The sequence below is a fragment of the Rhinolophus sinicus genome, linkage group LG05 (assembly GCF_036562045.2).
Source record: "Rhinolophus sinicus isolate RSC01 linkage group LG05, ASM3656204v1, whole genome shotgun sequence".
Lineage (NCBI taxonomy): Eukaryota > Metazoa > Chordata > Mammalia > Chiroptera > Rhinolophidae > Rhinolophus > Rhinolophus sinicus.
In genome coordinates, this window is record NC_133755.1 from 101758277 (window position 1) to 101774555 (window position 16279).

Sequence of the window (16279 nt, forward strand, 5' to 3'; positions counted from 1 at the left end):
GATGTACAATTTTATATTTTCAGTCAAATCTTTAGTTTTTTTTTTTTTTGTAATTTATTGTATTTAAATTCCTTTCCTATCCCGAAATCGGATAAACATTCATGTAAATATTTTTATGGTCTGTGTTCCAGGGTTTTTTAGGCAGTTTTCATCCTTTCCAGTACCTTCTTTGGACCAGGTAACATAAATTATGTGTCTGATAATAAAGAAGGAATTAAGGTGAGGCACCGCTGTCGTATTAGTGGAATTAGTAGTGTGGTGGTTAGTGCTCTAGTGCGTGGAGGCAGTCTCTCTGACTGTGAACCAGGCTCTGTTACTTATTATGTGATCTTTGAAGTCATTTAACTTTTCTGTTCCATATTTCCTTATGTGTAAAGTGGGTGAATAATAGAACGTACCTCATACGGTTATGAGGATAAAATGAATTGATATGTAAATCACTTAGAGCATGTCTTGGTACAAAGTCAGTGTCAGCCAGTTTGGTCTATGCCAGGCAGATGCTTTGAAGCTTGATATTGTTTCAATATACTTTGCATCTCTAAAAACTGGAGCATTTCAAAGCGCTCTTCAACTCCTTTGACTACCTTCAGTAGATCCTTTCTCGGCTATTTTTGTAAGTGAGACACGCCTCCTAGAGGCCACAAGTTAACTTTATTTTCAGCTCTTGAAAACCCTACGGACCGTGGTGAGCGAGCTTCTGACCCGCCACTTCCGAGAGTCTCCAGTCCGACATCCACTTTCTCTCCAGCGCTTTCCACCTCTTCCTCACCTACTTCTTTCCTATGAGCCGGACCTCTTCTAGTTTTTATAGACCCCAGAGCGACTTCTGAGGGTGTGCGGTCATTCTTCACTCATTCAGTTCATTAGAGATATTTTGCCGGGCGCTTGCTATGCGTGAGGCATTGGTGGTGGGGCTGGTAGTCTGTCGTTATGGGGATTGCGGTCCAACAGAAAAACAACAGAAAAAACAAAATACGTATTGTACATAGATGCGCCAACAGGATCTTTTAGTTTCTCTTTTCTCATCTGTAGAATAGGGCTACAGGGTCGCTGAAAGATTAAACAAGAGGAAACAGAGCCCCGTTTCCCTGAAAATAAGACCTAGCGGGACAATCAGCTCTAATGCGACTTTTGGAGCAAAAATTAGTATAAGACCCAGTATTATATTACCCGGGTCTTATATTATAGTAAAATAAGACCAGGTCTTATATTAATTTTTACTCCAAAAGACGCATAGAGCTGATTATCCGGCTACGTCTTATTTTCAGGGAAACACGGTAATAGTGAGCCAGGTGCAATAACAGAGCTCAGTTAATGCCTATCCTTCCTCCATTCCTCTCCAGATCGAAAGTGATGAGTGCCAGCCTTGTGGGTTCAAGTGCCACACTTTCAACTTATGGAATCTTTGTTAGCGTCCCCAACCAGAGTCATTGATACTACACTCTTCGGCGTGTGGAAATTTTTGCCACTAGCATCCGAACACCCCAATGTCAACTGTCAAAAGCTACGGGATCCCCATACAAAACGTTCCCAGGTGCGCCCACTGAGCGCCCGCGCGGGGTGGGCGGGACGTCAGGGGGCGGGACTTGTGTCATCACTTCCGCTTCCTGACAAGTGAAATCTCCCGCCACCCGGGAAACCAGCTGCAGGCGGGTGTTTTTTCGCATTTGGTGTCGTTGCAGGTAAGAGAAACCCGTGGATTTAGGATGGAGAGTAATTCTGGTGTTGAGGCTCGCTCATCGAGAAAGAAGGGAGAGGGCTTTGCGGGCGGTGGGAGCAGAAGTGTTGCTCTGGCGGGGGATAGGGGTGTTGGGTACTGGTTAGTTGTTTGGGGCAGAGACGGAGGTGCCGGTGAGTGGAGTAGACAGCTTCCCCGGAGGAGAGTCGGGTAGGATGGGAGTAGGAATTTTTATAACGAACTTGTGGATGCTCTCTAAAGGGAGTTCCGAAAGACTGGATTCGACAGACAGTTGTTCTGTTTGCCAGGGTCACAAAAGAGGAAGTGAGTAACTGGACCCTGTCCATTAAGTTTCTTAATGGATAAAATCTAGCGCGCTTTCCTCCGAGTTCAGGATTGAAGCACGTAGGAAACCTCATTGTAACGCTTGGGACTGCGGAGATCTAAGGACCGTAGCACACAGACCTGTAATGAGCAGGCAACATCACCTGATTTTCATGTTGGGATCACCACCTGCAATCTTCTCTAGCGCACACTCCTCTCCCCATTACAAAGTAGTTACAGGTGTTTCGTTGAAAATCTGGAAAATACAGAAAGACATCGCCCAGGGGTTATAACCACTGTTAATATTTTGTGCATGCCCTTCAACTTCGTTTTTTTTTTTTCCTGTGCGTGTGGAGTTTTTACTTATTGATTTATTTATTTAGGTTTGTTTTCTACTCCACTTTCCATCATTTCAATCTTTTTATGTGCTTCCTTAGAAGCTAACAAGATGGAGTTTTCTGGAGCAAAGCGGAAGAAACAGAGGTTGATAGGTGATCAGAGGAATACTTGCTACCCTCATAGCCTTCAGTTTTACTTGCAGCCGCCTTCTGAAAACATCTCTTTGATGGAGTTTGAAAACTTGGCGATTGATAGAGTTAAATGTGAGTGATATTTGAATTAGAATTTATATATTCTTGAGAACCTCACTTATACTTTGTGGGAATGAGTGTGGGTAATTTATTTCCTTCGTTAAGCAATTCATTCAACAAATATTTATTGAAGGTTTGCTATTGAGGGTTTGGTATGCATTTATTTACTGTACAGTGCATATTTGGTGAGTCCACTGTGTTCTGGGTGGTAGGGATTTTGAGATGAATACTGTAATTCTCATCTTTGAAACAGGCGTCCAAAATGATAATTATAATTTAGTATTTTAAATGCTGTACTAGAGGTAAGTAGTAGTGCTATTGAAACATAGAGGTGCGAGTGACTAGGTCTGATTAAAGAAGACTTCTTAGAGAAGTTGAAATGTGATCTGGACCTTGAAGGTTGAGTAGAAGTTTCTCAACACAGAAGATGTGAAGGGTTTTTCCAGATAGAGATAATGACCTGTACAAAGGCTTGGAGGCATGAGAGAGAATGTCTTATTAGTGGGAACATTGACAAGTTCAGGGTAGATGGAGAAGTATGGATAACCAAGGGCAATTTATGCCACGCTAATGGTGTAATGGGTGTAAGAAGGATGTGACAACTGTACTGGGGGCCTTCTTATCCTCTGTGTATTGGTGGAAGAAAGGAATGAGCTTGGCATGAACTGAAACAAATAATGGCACTGTCTTCAGAGTTTATGTTCCAGGATATCCTTGTGGGAAAATCATAAGAAGAGATGAGATAATGTTCATCATTTTTAGAGGAGCAGGATGAGATCTGATACAGAGAGAGGGGACTCAGTATCTCTTTGTTGAATGAAAGAGGGTTGACAAGGGAGAAAGGGGTTTTAGGAAGCTTAGCAGTGCCAGATGTTTCATAGAGATTAAGATGATGACTGAAAAGTGTACCTTGGGTTTTTCACTTAGAAGGGTCTCCCCTTGTATGGGCCTGAACTAGGCATTGGCAGTGGCAGTGATGGGAAAGGAGAGATTTAAAAGACACTGAGGAGGTATTGTTGACAGGATTTGGTCTGTTTGGATGTGAGCATTGAGGGAACAGGTAGGAGTGGCTAAAGTAGTGGGGATGAGAATAGCCAGAAGAGAAGCAGGGCTAGGGGGAAGATAATTAGTTTGCTTTGGGATACCTTATTAAGGTGGTACCTATGGGACATAGGTTTATGTTCAGGATTTATTTTAGAAGCATTTTGTTCGTGAGTTAAAAAATGCCTCTTTCTGTATTGATGGAAGACAAATTCATCTGAAGAAGAATTGATAAGGGGCTTTAGAAACTTTTAAATAGGATGTAGCATCTATTTAGGATGGTTCATTTGGGTGATTGGAGGGCCTTGCTTCTTCTCCTGTGCTAAATCGGAAAGGAGTGGCTATTTTTCTGATGAGTATGTGCTGAGTAAGTGAAGCAGACTCCCTAACAGGCAGCTCCACATGAATGATGCAAACATTGATTCAAACATTAATCTTTTTTCCATATGGGCACCTTTTTCTGTTCCTCAACCACAATGGCTCAGTGTGGCAGTGATTATCCACTATTCCTCTCTTCCCCCTGGTTGAGGACCCCTGGTATTAGATTATTCTGTGGGACATTGATATTTTCTACCCATGAATGAAGATTCATAAAGATCTTTAAACATATATAATTAGTATAATGTACTTTCAGAAAATAAAACTGTTACAACTTGTCATCTTTTATAAGCAAGTACTTATGGAATTGCTATCGATAGATATTATTTGTTTTGGATTTAGTTTTTAAAAATTATCTTGCATTTATATGTTTTTCTTCCTTTTAGTAATGATTTTTTTTTCTTTTAGTGCTAAAAGCAGTTGAAAATCTTGGTGTGAGCTACGTGAAAGGAACTGAGCAATACCAGAATAAGTTGGAGGCTGAGCTTCGAAGGGTCAAGTTTTCCTTCAGAGTAAGTAAAAGAGGGGAAAGGAAGGTTCTTTCAGTTTGTATATGTTCATGTACTGAGTATCAGTTGTGGGAAAGGTCTTGTACTAGGCACAGGGCTTTCATAAAGATAATACAGCAGAGACTCTGCCTGAAGGTACCTATTGTCTACTACGGGTGATTAACCTGGAATCAGATGATTATAATGTGGCCGGGTTTGTCAACTTTGGGACTGTGGACGTTTTGGGCATGATAATTCCTTGTTGCAGGGACTGTCCTGTGCATTGTAGGATGCGCAGTGGCATTCCTGGCTTCTACCCACTAGATGTTTCCAGACACCGCCAAATGTTCCTGTGCATTACAGGATGATGAATGCTGTTATTAGACGCGTGATGCAGGAACTCCAGTAGCACGTGTAATCAGCCAGTTCAGAAGTAGGGTGGTTCGGGAAGGCTTCCGAGAGGAAGTAATACTGGAATTGCATCTTAATGGATGTGATTAGATTTTTATTTTGGGAAAATGACTGCCAACAGCAGATTGACAGGCTCATACTGGTAGGAAAACCAGTTAGGAGCATGGAAATGATGAGAGTGAATTAGATGGAGAGAAGAAGACTGATCGAAGAGATATTAAGGTGGAATCAAAAGATTTTGGTGACTGGTTGCAGGGAGAAGGAAGAGAGAAGAGTTATGAATGACACGCGGGTTTCTAGTTGGGACAACAAGGTGGATGGATGGTAGCGGTATTTTGAGATGTGATACACAGGAGGAGAAGTAAGACTTAGAAGGAAGATGTTGAGTGTAGTTTTAGACATGACTGTGAGGTGCCTGTGGAGATGTCTAGTGGACCGTTGGATATGCATACAGGTCTGGACTTCGGAGCAATCTGGTGTGGGAGTATAGATTTAAGTGGAAGGTGGGAATCATTAGGAGTAGGTGAGAGCACTATAGGGAAATATATGAGTGAGAAGAGAAGATGATGGAGGGCAGGACATGAGGAATGCCAGTTTGAAGGTGAAGCAGAATTGGAGGAGTCTGGGAAGGAGTCAGAGAAGGAGCGGCCTGAGAGTCAGGAGATCAGCCAGGATGATAGTGTCACAGCAGCCAAGGAAGGCAGGAGTTTCAATAATGATCATGATACTGATAATAACATTAAAGGAATAACAACTGCAAACATTTCTGTTATGCTTACTATGCCCCAGAGCTTGTTCTAAGAGTATTACACACATAACCCATGTAATCCAGACAACAATCTTATAAGGTAGGTACTATTAGCATTCCTCTTTTATAGATGAGGACACTGAGTTATAGATAGGCTAAGTAGCTTGTCCAAGCTTATGAGATAGTAAATGATGGAGCCAAGATTCAAATCCGAGGCTGTTGTCTCCAAAATGTTGTAATGCACTTAACCACAGCAGTCTCAGAAGTTTAGGATGGATCATGTAAGATGAGTTATACAGAATCCATTGATTCTACTCTTTGTAAATAGAAGTAGAAGCCTGAATGATGACAGTGATTGGAGAAGGGAGGTGGGGAGTTGGATATGGAATATGCACTCTTTTAAGATATTCAGCTGAAAGGACGGGAGAAACAGAGCTGAATATAGAGGAAATTATAGGGAAAAGAGAAGATAGACACATACGAGTATGTATATGTGTATACATACATACATGGCAGGAGATAGTTATACATGTGTATAAGCTAAGCAGAAAGATCTAGAAGAGGAGGGGAGCTTGAAGGTATTTTGAGAGAGCATTTGGTAAACCAAGAGCAAGAGTAGGTGGGCTGCAGGGTTACGTGTAGGGATTAGCTTTCCGTAGGAAGAAGGACAGATGCTTTGTCCATGGAGAAGGAAGGGAAGGCAACACAACATGTGGGCACAGAAGCGTGGAGCTGAAGTCAGCCTGGTGGCCTTTATTTTCTGCAAGTTTGGTGAAGTCATCTGCTGAGAGAGAAGGGGAAGGTGGGGTGCTAGGGAGCTTGGGTCAGCCAGTGAAGACTGAAACAGCTTTCTAAGAAGTGAAGAAAGAGATATTTATGCGTCAGATCCCAGCACTGCTGCTTACAGGTTTTGTGACCATGAAGAAGTTATATGATTTCCCTGTGCCCCAGTTTCCTCAGCTTTAAATAGGGATGCAAGTAGTATCTACCTCATAGGGTTTTTTAAAAGACTGAATGGGTTAATAGGTTAAAAATGCTTAAAACTGTGCCTTGGACCTCATAAGTGCTCAAGACACGCTTGCTTTTACTGTTTTGGTCTTGAATAAGGTTGTTCAAGCTTGCTGTTGGTAAAGGTCCATTTGAGCTTATAGGCTGGGAATTTTTAATATTCCAAATTCCCATAGTTGTGTATTATTTCTCCAGAGGTTCTCAGCATTTTGGGAATAGGACTATAGAATATAGCTATCGATTAATTTAGAATCAAGGTTTTGCTGGAAGGTGGAAAAGCAAGAAGTTGAGGGTTGTTGTGAGAAGTAGTTGAAGTGGTGAGTGCTCTGGGTATATGCTGGATAGAAAGTTAAGAGAGGAGTTGCTGATAGGAACAAAATGGTGTGGTCCAAACCCAGGAGGTTTTGCTGAGATGAGATCTGTTCTCAGTTTTGCCTGATGGCTAACTTAAGTAAACCGATAATTATCCTGAAATGCATATTGTGAAATTTGTGTTTTTGAAACTTTTACTTTACATTGACTTATGCTGACTCAGTATTTCTTTACACCTCTTGCTATTCTCATGCATTGATTTTATTCATGTGCCATTATTTTTAAGGAAAACTTAGAAGATGAATATGAACCTAGAAGAAGAGACCATATTTCTCACTTTATTGTGCGCCTTGCTTATTGCCAGTCGTAAGTATACATTTATACTCTCACAGTCAAACCTGACGTCTTGGGTTATAAACTGGTCCATGGAAAGCTAACATGTACTGTACTGAATGTGGGAGAAAACTCAGAATAACATCAGAAACCAGTGGTTCATGGGCAGAGCATTGTTGCAGCGAATTGTTTGAGACAAGTTGTTTACTACAAAATGTCGGAAAAAAATTCTATTGCAAATTTTGCCTTGTTGAAATGCTTTTTTAACTTTGTAGGAGAGACTTCATCTGGGATTTAAAATTGGACAGGATTTCATTAGGAAGAAGGACTTTTGATATTTTATTTGCAAAAAAAAGTAGTAATATTTATAAGAAGTAATGAATCAAATACACACTTAAATTAGATACAGGTTTTTAGAAGTTGGGATGAAAGGGTTAGTGACCATTGGATTAAGAGCTTTTCCTTTGGTAGTTGATTTCTTATAAGTCAACAGTGCCACCCAGAGGGACAAGGAGTTAGTTGCCTTTTTTTTTTTTAACCGTTTTTTTGCTGTATTAATTTTGGCTAAATAACATACAAGTTTCTTTTCTTTTTCTTTTTTTAATTAATAGGCTTATCAAATCAAAATATTGAGTTGTTTACTACCCAAGACAAAAACTGAGAAATTATTGACCAGCTTTGGTCCTAGATATTCTCTTTTGTAAAAAAGCATATGTAGTTTATGCAATTTATGCTGTAAATGAATTGCTGACAATGTGAGAGTCACTTCAGAAAAAAAACAACTAAATCATATTTTACATACAGTGGCATAATTATAACAACAATAATACCCACTATGTGTCTGTCTTGTAAATTTACATACAGTATTTGTATGTTGGCTTTTAAAAAATTGAGGTATACAGTGCATCTTAAATTTTGTGAAATGATTAACTACAAAGCTGTAAGCAAAATTTACTTTGTGAAGTTTATCTGATCATAATCTATTAAGAGAGAAAGTTACCTTTAAAAATTTGGGTTCATTTGGCATTGATGAAACCACCCTAGACAGAAGGAATGCCCCATTTTTTAATGTAATTGACTATTTTGCTGTTACATTAATGCAGTGGACTATTTTTTTTAATATTATTTGATAATGCAGCTAGGCTTGAAGTATTCTGTATATATTTATTTTAATTTTATGTTCATAACACCTCTTCCCCATATTCAGCATATCCGTGGAATATTGTGGTGTGTGATATTGATACTCTAGGACTTGTATACTTTTAACTTCTATTGGCATCTTGCTTGTGTTTGAATATTGTTTCATAGAAATTTCTTAGAATTACTAATTGGTGGATTTTTAAAATAATCATTGGACTTTTCATTTATACTTAACAATTTTCCCATCTCATTTCAGTGAAGATCTCAGACGCTGGTTTATTCAACAAGAAATGGATCTCCTTCGATTTCGATTCAGTATTTTACCCAAGGACAAAATTCAAGATTTCTTAAGGGATAGCCATTTGCAGTTTGAGGCTGTAAGTATATTTTTGTAGTCATTTGCAGTTGCTTTCAGTATTCATCCCTCCCTGTTGCTTTAAGTGGTGGTATTAATGAGTTTGTTCTTTTTACATTTTCTGCCTAAGAACCTGCCTGAAATAATATAATTCTTTCCACAATTGTCTTTGCATGGTAATGAACCTTTCCCTTTCCGTGACTAGAAGAAATGGGGCTCCTTATACTAAAGCCTCACGTTTAGTTGCTCTATTAAATATGTGATTAATGCAAGCACAGGAAGATTTAATTTATAAAAGTTTATCTTTAACCAGAATCGTCTAGGCCAAACATTTAAAGCTAATAATGCATTTAAGAAAACAGAAGTGCTAGTACTTGTTTCTAATAATGAAGTTGAGAGGGATTAATACTTTATTTTAAAAGTCAGTTGTCAGTAAAATCTCTGAATAGTTCTAAAAAATAATTTTGCAGACAAATCTGAATGATTTACATGTGCTAATTATATAAAAAAGGAGCAATGTCTGGGATGTGTTTAGCAGGGATAAATATTGTGGGTGGACATAGAATTTATGTGTTTTAGGTGACTTTATGCTGTGATGGGAGATAGAAAAATTCTGTTTTGGAAGATATTTAGAGCAGTCAGCTGGTAGTAGGACTGGTTGAGATTCTACTTCTGTGTGAGAATGGGTGACTTTAGGCCAAAATAAAATAAAGTAGAAATTGGAGTAGGTGAAAGACATTGTCCTATCTGAGAAGTGGAAGATGTACCTACCCTCTCTAGTAAGAATCGGTGTGGGTTATTGAGTTGAAAAAAGAGTTTCCATGAAGGAAGTAAATAAACCATAGACATTTAATATCTATTATGTGCTAGGAAGGCACTTTCCACAATTTCTGTCATTTCTCATCAAGAGCCAATGAGATTTCTAAATAACATCTACCTAGGCATGGAAAAGTGCCAAGCCCAGGATCTGCTCACCCAAACCCCATGCATTTTCCACTTTGCTTTTAACTTTGATCCTTAGCGAAGTTCGTTGCTAATATTAGCTATGGTTAATTTATCATTCTTATTAATAATAATTTGTCTTTTGCTGTTATTGAAATTTGATTTTATTGTTATTGATTTTATTATGTCATAGACACAAAGTGTCCTTGAGAAGATTTTACTTTGTTCTAGAGTGTCTTCACATATTGTCAAGTATAATTTTTTTAAGTAAAAACGATGTTTTTTCTTTTTAAAAAACTTTTTGAATTGAAGTATAACGTATACAGAAGAGTGCACAAATCATAACTGTACCGCCCTATGAAGTCTCACAAGTAAACATTACCAAGTTTATGCAATAGGGCACTGCTGTCATCCTGTGTCCCTCGTGCCTCCTCCCATTCACTACCTCCTGTCTCCCACCTAAAAGTCACCGCTGTCATGACTTATAAATTAATTCTGCCTGTTTTTGAACTTTATATAAATAGCATCAGATGTCTCCCCCCAATTTTGAGATATAATTGATAGACAACATTGTGTAAGTTTAAGGGGTGTAGTGTGATGATTTGATACACGTAGATATTGTGAAATGTTTAACCCAGTAAGGTCAGTTAACATATCCTTCACCTCACATAATTACCATTTTGTTGTTGTTCTTGTGGTGAGAACATTTAAAATCTACTCTCAGAGCAACTTTCATGTATGCCATACGGTAATACTAACTGTAGTCACCATGCTGTACATTAGATCCCCGGAACTTCTTCCTCTTATAGCTGGAAGTTTGTACCCTTTGGCCAACATCTCCTCATTCCCCCCTCGATCCCCTGCCCCCCAGTCCCCGGCAATCACCATTCTACTCTCTGCTTCTATGAGTTCGCCTTTTTTATATCCCACATGTTAGTGAGATCACAAGTATGATTATTTTGTAATAGCTTTATTGAGATAGAATTCACATATCTTGAATTTCACCCTTTTATACTGTACAATTCATTGCTTTTTAGTGTAATCACAGAATTATGCAACCATCAACACAACCTAATTTTAGAACATTTCCTTATCCTGAAAAAGAAACTCATACCCATTAGTAGTCAGTCTCCATTTCTCCCTCTCTTATCCCCTGGTAACCACTAATGTACTTTCTGTTTCTGTGAATTTGTCTATCCTGGACATTTCATATAAATGAAATCATATCTTATCTTTTGTTACTGATTTCCTTCACTTAGCATAATATTTTCAAGTTTCATCTCTGTTGTAGCATGTATCAGTACTTCATTCCTTTTTATTGTCAAATAATATTTTCTCTATTTAGCAGTTGATGGACATTTGGGTTATTTCAACATTTCGGCTATTATGAATAATGCTGTGATGAATATCTGTGTGCAAGATTTTGTGTGGATATTTTTTCATTTCTTTCAGGTATATACCTTGGAGTGGAATTGCTAGGTCATGGGGTAATTCTGTGTTTAAACTTTTGTGGAACTATGCAACTGTTTTCCACAGTGACTGCACTATTATATATCTTACCAGTGTATGAGGATTTCAGTTTCGTCACATTCTCACTAGCAATTGTCACCTGTTTTTTGAATATAGCCATCTTAGTGGGTATGAAGTGATAGTCAGCTTTTGATTTGCCTTTTCCCTAATGACTAATGATGTTGAGCATCTTTTCATGTGCATATTGGTTATGTGTATGTCTTCTTTGGAGAAATGTCTATTCAAATCCTTCGTCCATTTACAAATTGAGTTTTCCTTTTTTGTTGTGTTAAGAATTCTTTACATATTCTGCAAGCCAGTCCTTTGTAAGATATATGATTTACAAGTATTTTCTCCCATTCTGAGAGTTGTCATTTCTTTTTTTTTTTGATAGTGTCATTTGCAACACAAAAGGTTTTAATTTGGATGAAGTCTAATTTATCTACTTTATTCTTTTGTCACTTGTGCTTTGGGTGTTAATATCGAAGAAGGCTTTGATAAAAGGCAGGTCATGAAGATTTACTCCGATGGTTTTCTCTAAGAGTTTTATAGTTTCCGTTTTTATGTTTAAGTCTATGGTCCATTTTGAGTTAATTTCTGTATAGTATGAAATAAGGGTTCACTTTCATTCTTTTGCATGTGGATATCCAGTTGTCCCAGCATCGTTTGTTGAAGTGGCTATTTCCTCATTGAATTGTCTTGTCATTCTTGTCAAAAGACAGTGGACCACAAATTGGTTTATTTCGGTACTCATTTCTTTGAGCTGTATGTCTATCCTTATGTCAGTCCTATGTGGTCTTGATCACTGTAGTTTTCTCTTAAGATTTGAAATTGAGAAATATGAGTCCTCTAACTTTGTTCTTTTTTCAAGATTATTTTGGCTATTTTGGGTTTCTTGCATTTTCTTATGATTTTTAGAGATATTTGTGAGTTTCTACAAATAAGACGGCTGGAATTCAGATTGGGTTTACTGAGACTATGTAGATCAATTGGGGGAACATTACTATCTTAATATTGTCTTCTGATCCATGAACATTGGATATTTTTCTATTTCTTAAGGTTTAAAAAAATTTTCTTCAAAATTATGTACTTTTTTTGTTAAATTTATACCAAAGTATTTCATTTTTTAATGTCATTGTAAATGGAGTTGTTTTCTTTATTTCATTTTTTGAATGTTCATTGCTAGTGTATAGAAATCCAATTAATTTTTGTATATTGATCTTTTATCCTGCAACCTTATGGAAGTCATTTATTAGTTCTAATAGTTTTTACTAGATTCCTTAGGAGATTTTGTCTCTACAAATAGAGATAATCTTACTCCTTTCAAATATGGATGCTTTTTATTTCTTTATTTTTACCTAATTTCCCTATCTAGAAGCTGTACAGTGTTGAACAGAAGTGGCAATAGTGGACATTCTTGTCTCTTTTGTGGTTTTAGAAGGAAAGTATTCAGTCTTTTTTATGACATATGATGCTTACTTACTATGACATATGGTGTTTACTATGAGGTTTTTGTAGATGCCCTTTACCAAACTGAGGAAATTTCTTTCTAATTTTAGTTAAGTGTTTTCATCATTAAAGGTTGCTAGATTTTGTCAAGTGCTTTTTCTGTACCTTTTGAGATGATCATATGGTTTTGTCCTTTATTTTGTTTATATGGCATGTTACATTAATTGATTTTTGGATGTTAAACCAACTTTGCTGGTATATTCCTGGGATAAAGCGCCCATGGTCATGCTGTATGATCCTTTTTATATATTGCTACATTTGATTTGTTGGTATTTTTGTATTTATTGATAAGGGATATTAGTCTGTAGTTTCCTTGTGATGTCTTTGTCTGGTTTTGGTATCAGAGCAATACTGGTCTCATTCAATGAGTTGTGAAGTGTTTCTTCCTCTTCTGTTTTTTAGAAAAGGTTGTGAAGGATTAGTGCTAATTCTTCAAGTGTTTGGTAGAATTTACTAGTGAATCTATCTAGGCCTAGGCTTCTCTTTGGGTTGTTTTAAAATTACTAATTCATTCTCTTTACTTGTTATAGATCTATTTAAATTTTCTATTCTTGAATCAGTTTTGGTAATTTGTGTTTTCTAAGAATTTGTCCATTTCATCTAAGTTATCTAATTGATACATGAAGTTTTTCATAGAATTCCCTTATAATTTTTATTTCTGTAAAATTGGTAATCATGTCTTCTGTTTCATTCTGATTTACTAATTTGAGTCTTCTTTTATTTGGTTATTTAGGTAGAGGTTTATCAATTTTGTTGATCTCTTCAAATAACTAACTTGACTGAAGAGAGAGATAGATTTTTCTCTATTTTTCTATTCTTTATTTCTTTAATTTCTGCTCTTTATTATCATTATCAATCTTTATTATTTCCTTCCTACTTTGGGTTTAGTTTGCTCTTCTCTTCTAGTTTCTTAAGGTGGAAGTTTAGGTTACTGATTTGAAGTGTTTTTTTTCTTTTTTAATGTAGACATTTACAGCTATATAAATTTCCCTTAGACGCGTTCCATGAGTTTTAGAATGGTGTGTTTCATATTCATTATTTCAAAGTATTTCCATATTTCTTTTTTCACATATTGGTTATTAGGAGTGTGTTATTTAATTTTTACATATTTTTGAATTTCCCAAACTTCCTTCTGTTACTGATATTAAAAAAAATTTAATTGCATTTTAGTCTGAGAACATATTTTGTATGACTTCAGTCCTTTTAAAATTATTGAGTCTTATGTTACGGTCTAGTCTATGGCCTGTCTGGATAGTGTTCTACGTGTGCTTGTAAAACAATGCTTATCTGCTGCTTTTGGTTGGAGTGTTCTGTAGATAGTCTGTTAGGTCTAAGTGGTCTATAGTGTTTTTCAGGTCTTCCATTTCCTTGTTGCTTTTCTGCCTATCTGTTCTATCCATTATTGAAAGTGGGGTACTGAAGTCTTTAAGCATTATTGTTTTGTTTTTTTGACTGTTCTTGAATTGTCTATTTCTGTTTTCAGTTCTGTCAGTTTTGCTTCATATACTTTGGGGCTGTGTTTTTAGGTGTACATATGTCTGTAGTTATATATTCTTGGTGGATCAATCCTTTTATCATTATGAAATGTTCCTTCTGTTTTCATTTCATGAATATAATATCTTCTGTATTTTTGAAGGTTATTCATGTATTCTTTTGCTCCTTTCATTGTCTACTTCCCATTCCTTTAGTTCATCTGTTTTAGTCTTTCATGTTGAATGTTTTCTTTGAATGTGTTATGATCCTTTACTATTTGTTTTTGTTTACTATTGAGATACTAAAAAGTGGATTGGCAGATTGGGCTTTATGTACATGTGCAAGTGTATGAGACACTTATTTAGTAGTGGGCCTTATTAGATCACTTTTTAAAAAACGTTCGGTTGCTGGATGACCCCTGCCAAAGTCAATATTTCAGAGGAAGCCTCCAATCTCCTTCCACAGTGATTTATGTCTTAATGCTAATATTCTTGTATCAGACAGCCAGGGGCCCACTGATCACTAAGGTGACTTTTCTTTGTTTTTTTTGCATTCCTTGACTTACATCTTTCATCTTTTGTATATGGTGCTTCTAATTCATGATTTTTTCTGTTCTCTGAGGTCATATCAGTTTTCTTCTTTTCAGCATTCCCTCCCTCCTTCCCTCTTTTCCTTCCTTCCTATTGTGTTTCATTCAGCAGGTCATTTGAGGTACATTATAATAAACATATACATTAAAATAAGATGTAGAAATATGGATAAAATTGAAAGATTGACTGAAGGGAGAATTAACATCCACATTTATGTGTCGTGGGGAGGGGGTGTTCTATACAGATTCTAAAAGGAACAGTAACTTGGGCTTCTTGTGTTTTTCTAATTCAGTGATGTTCAGTGGCGGGATAGGATGGAGGCAGTAGGTACTCTTAGGAAGTTTATCAGAACATTGGGTAGAATGTGAAAAACATTATGCCTTTTGTTTTTGAAATAAACACTAGAATATAAAACTTGATCAAGTGTTTGTAACCGGTGGAGATTCATGGAAGACAGAGGGAGAAAGCATTGGAGGGGGACTGTCAGAAAAATCATTCCTGTGGTAGATTATAATCATTTTCCTGGCAGAGACCTTTTCCCTCGTCTTCTGGTTCTCTTCCATGGCATCTGATACTGGTAATTGAGCCTGCCCCTAGCTTCTTGCAGATTTCCCTCTCCGTACTTTTATCATTTCATTAATAGGAACATGCAAATTTTCTTCACTTTGATTAGAATATTCTGTTTGCATTTAAAAACTGTTGTGCTGAAGTAGATTGAAGTGGTGTTTTTAGACGCAGGTCTCATGTTTTACCCTCAGGACAAAGCAATGGTTAGGGAACAGTTACTGATTGTCGCCTAAGCTGGTTTCTGATGTATAAGTCTGCTGCCTAAGTCAAGGCCGAAAGAAACAGTGGGGAGTGGGGAGCCATCTTTGTTTCCATGTCCCAGAAGCTGGATTGCTGGCACACACATCTTAGAGTCTGTGTGGACTCCCAAGTGTGTATGTGTGCTGTGTTTGTGTGCATTTCTCTGTCTTTTCAGTGTCATTAATGCTGCAGTGCCTTTGCTGTTGATCTGATTCTGTAAAATACGTTTTTACATTAGGAGATGCAGTGTTATAACCAAATTGCATTGTTTTTGCTTTGATGTAGAATGTACAAAAAGAGATAATTATTTCTTTGCATCATTTTTTTTCTCTTAAGTTTTGTTTTTGTTCAGTTTGTCACGGCTGATATAATTTTATTTGATAAAAATTTGGAGGAGGTGAATGGGGCTAATTACCAGATCTGGGACGCCTGTGTTCTATTTCTGGCTCTGGTAGTGCTTTCATACTTTGGCTTTTTTAGTCTATATTTGGGTTTAGTAGATTCTAAATCTTTATGACATACAACAGAAAGCCTTAATACGAAGTATTCAAAAAGGAAAACTGGTATTTTTCATTTTTTTGACTTATGTGTAATAAATACTTCGAATTTTCAATCTGAAATTTCTAGGAAGGATTAGGAGTAA

At 36.9% G+C, this 16279-nt stretch overlaps 1 protein-coding gene across 1 annotated transcript in view; it reads left to right on the plus strand.

The window, feature by feature from the left end:
* The first annotated feature begins 1607 nt into the window (after positions 1–1607).
* PRIM2 (DNA primase subunit 2) overlaps positions 1608–16279 on the plus strand; it is a 325345-nt gene continuing 310673 nt past the window's right edge. The window contains exons 1-5 of the mRNA XM_074333142.1: positions 1608–1682; positions 2440–2604; positions 4420–4523; positions 7265–7344; positions 8708–8828. Coding sequence (XP_074189243.1) covers positions 2451–2604; positions 4420–4523; positions 7265–7344; positions 8708–8828 — 459 coding nt within the window. The 5' untranslated portion in view covers positions 1608–1682; positions 2440–2450. The remainder of the gene's footprint in view (positions 1683–2439; positions 2605–4419; positions 4524–7264; positions 7345–8707; positions 8829–16279) is intronic.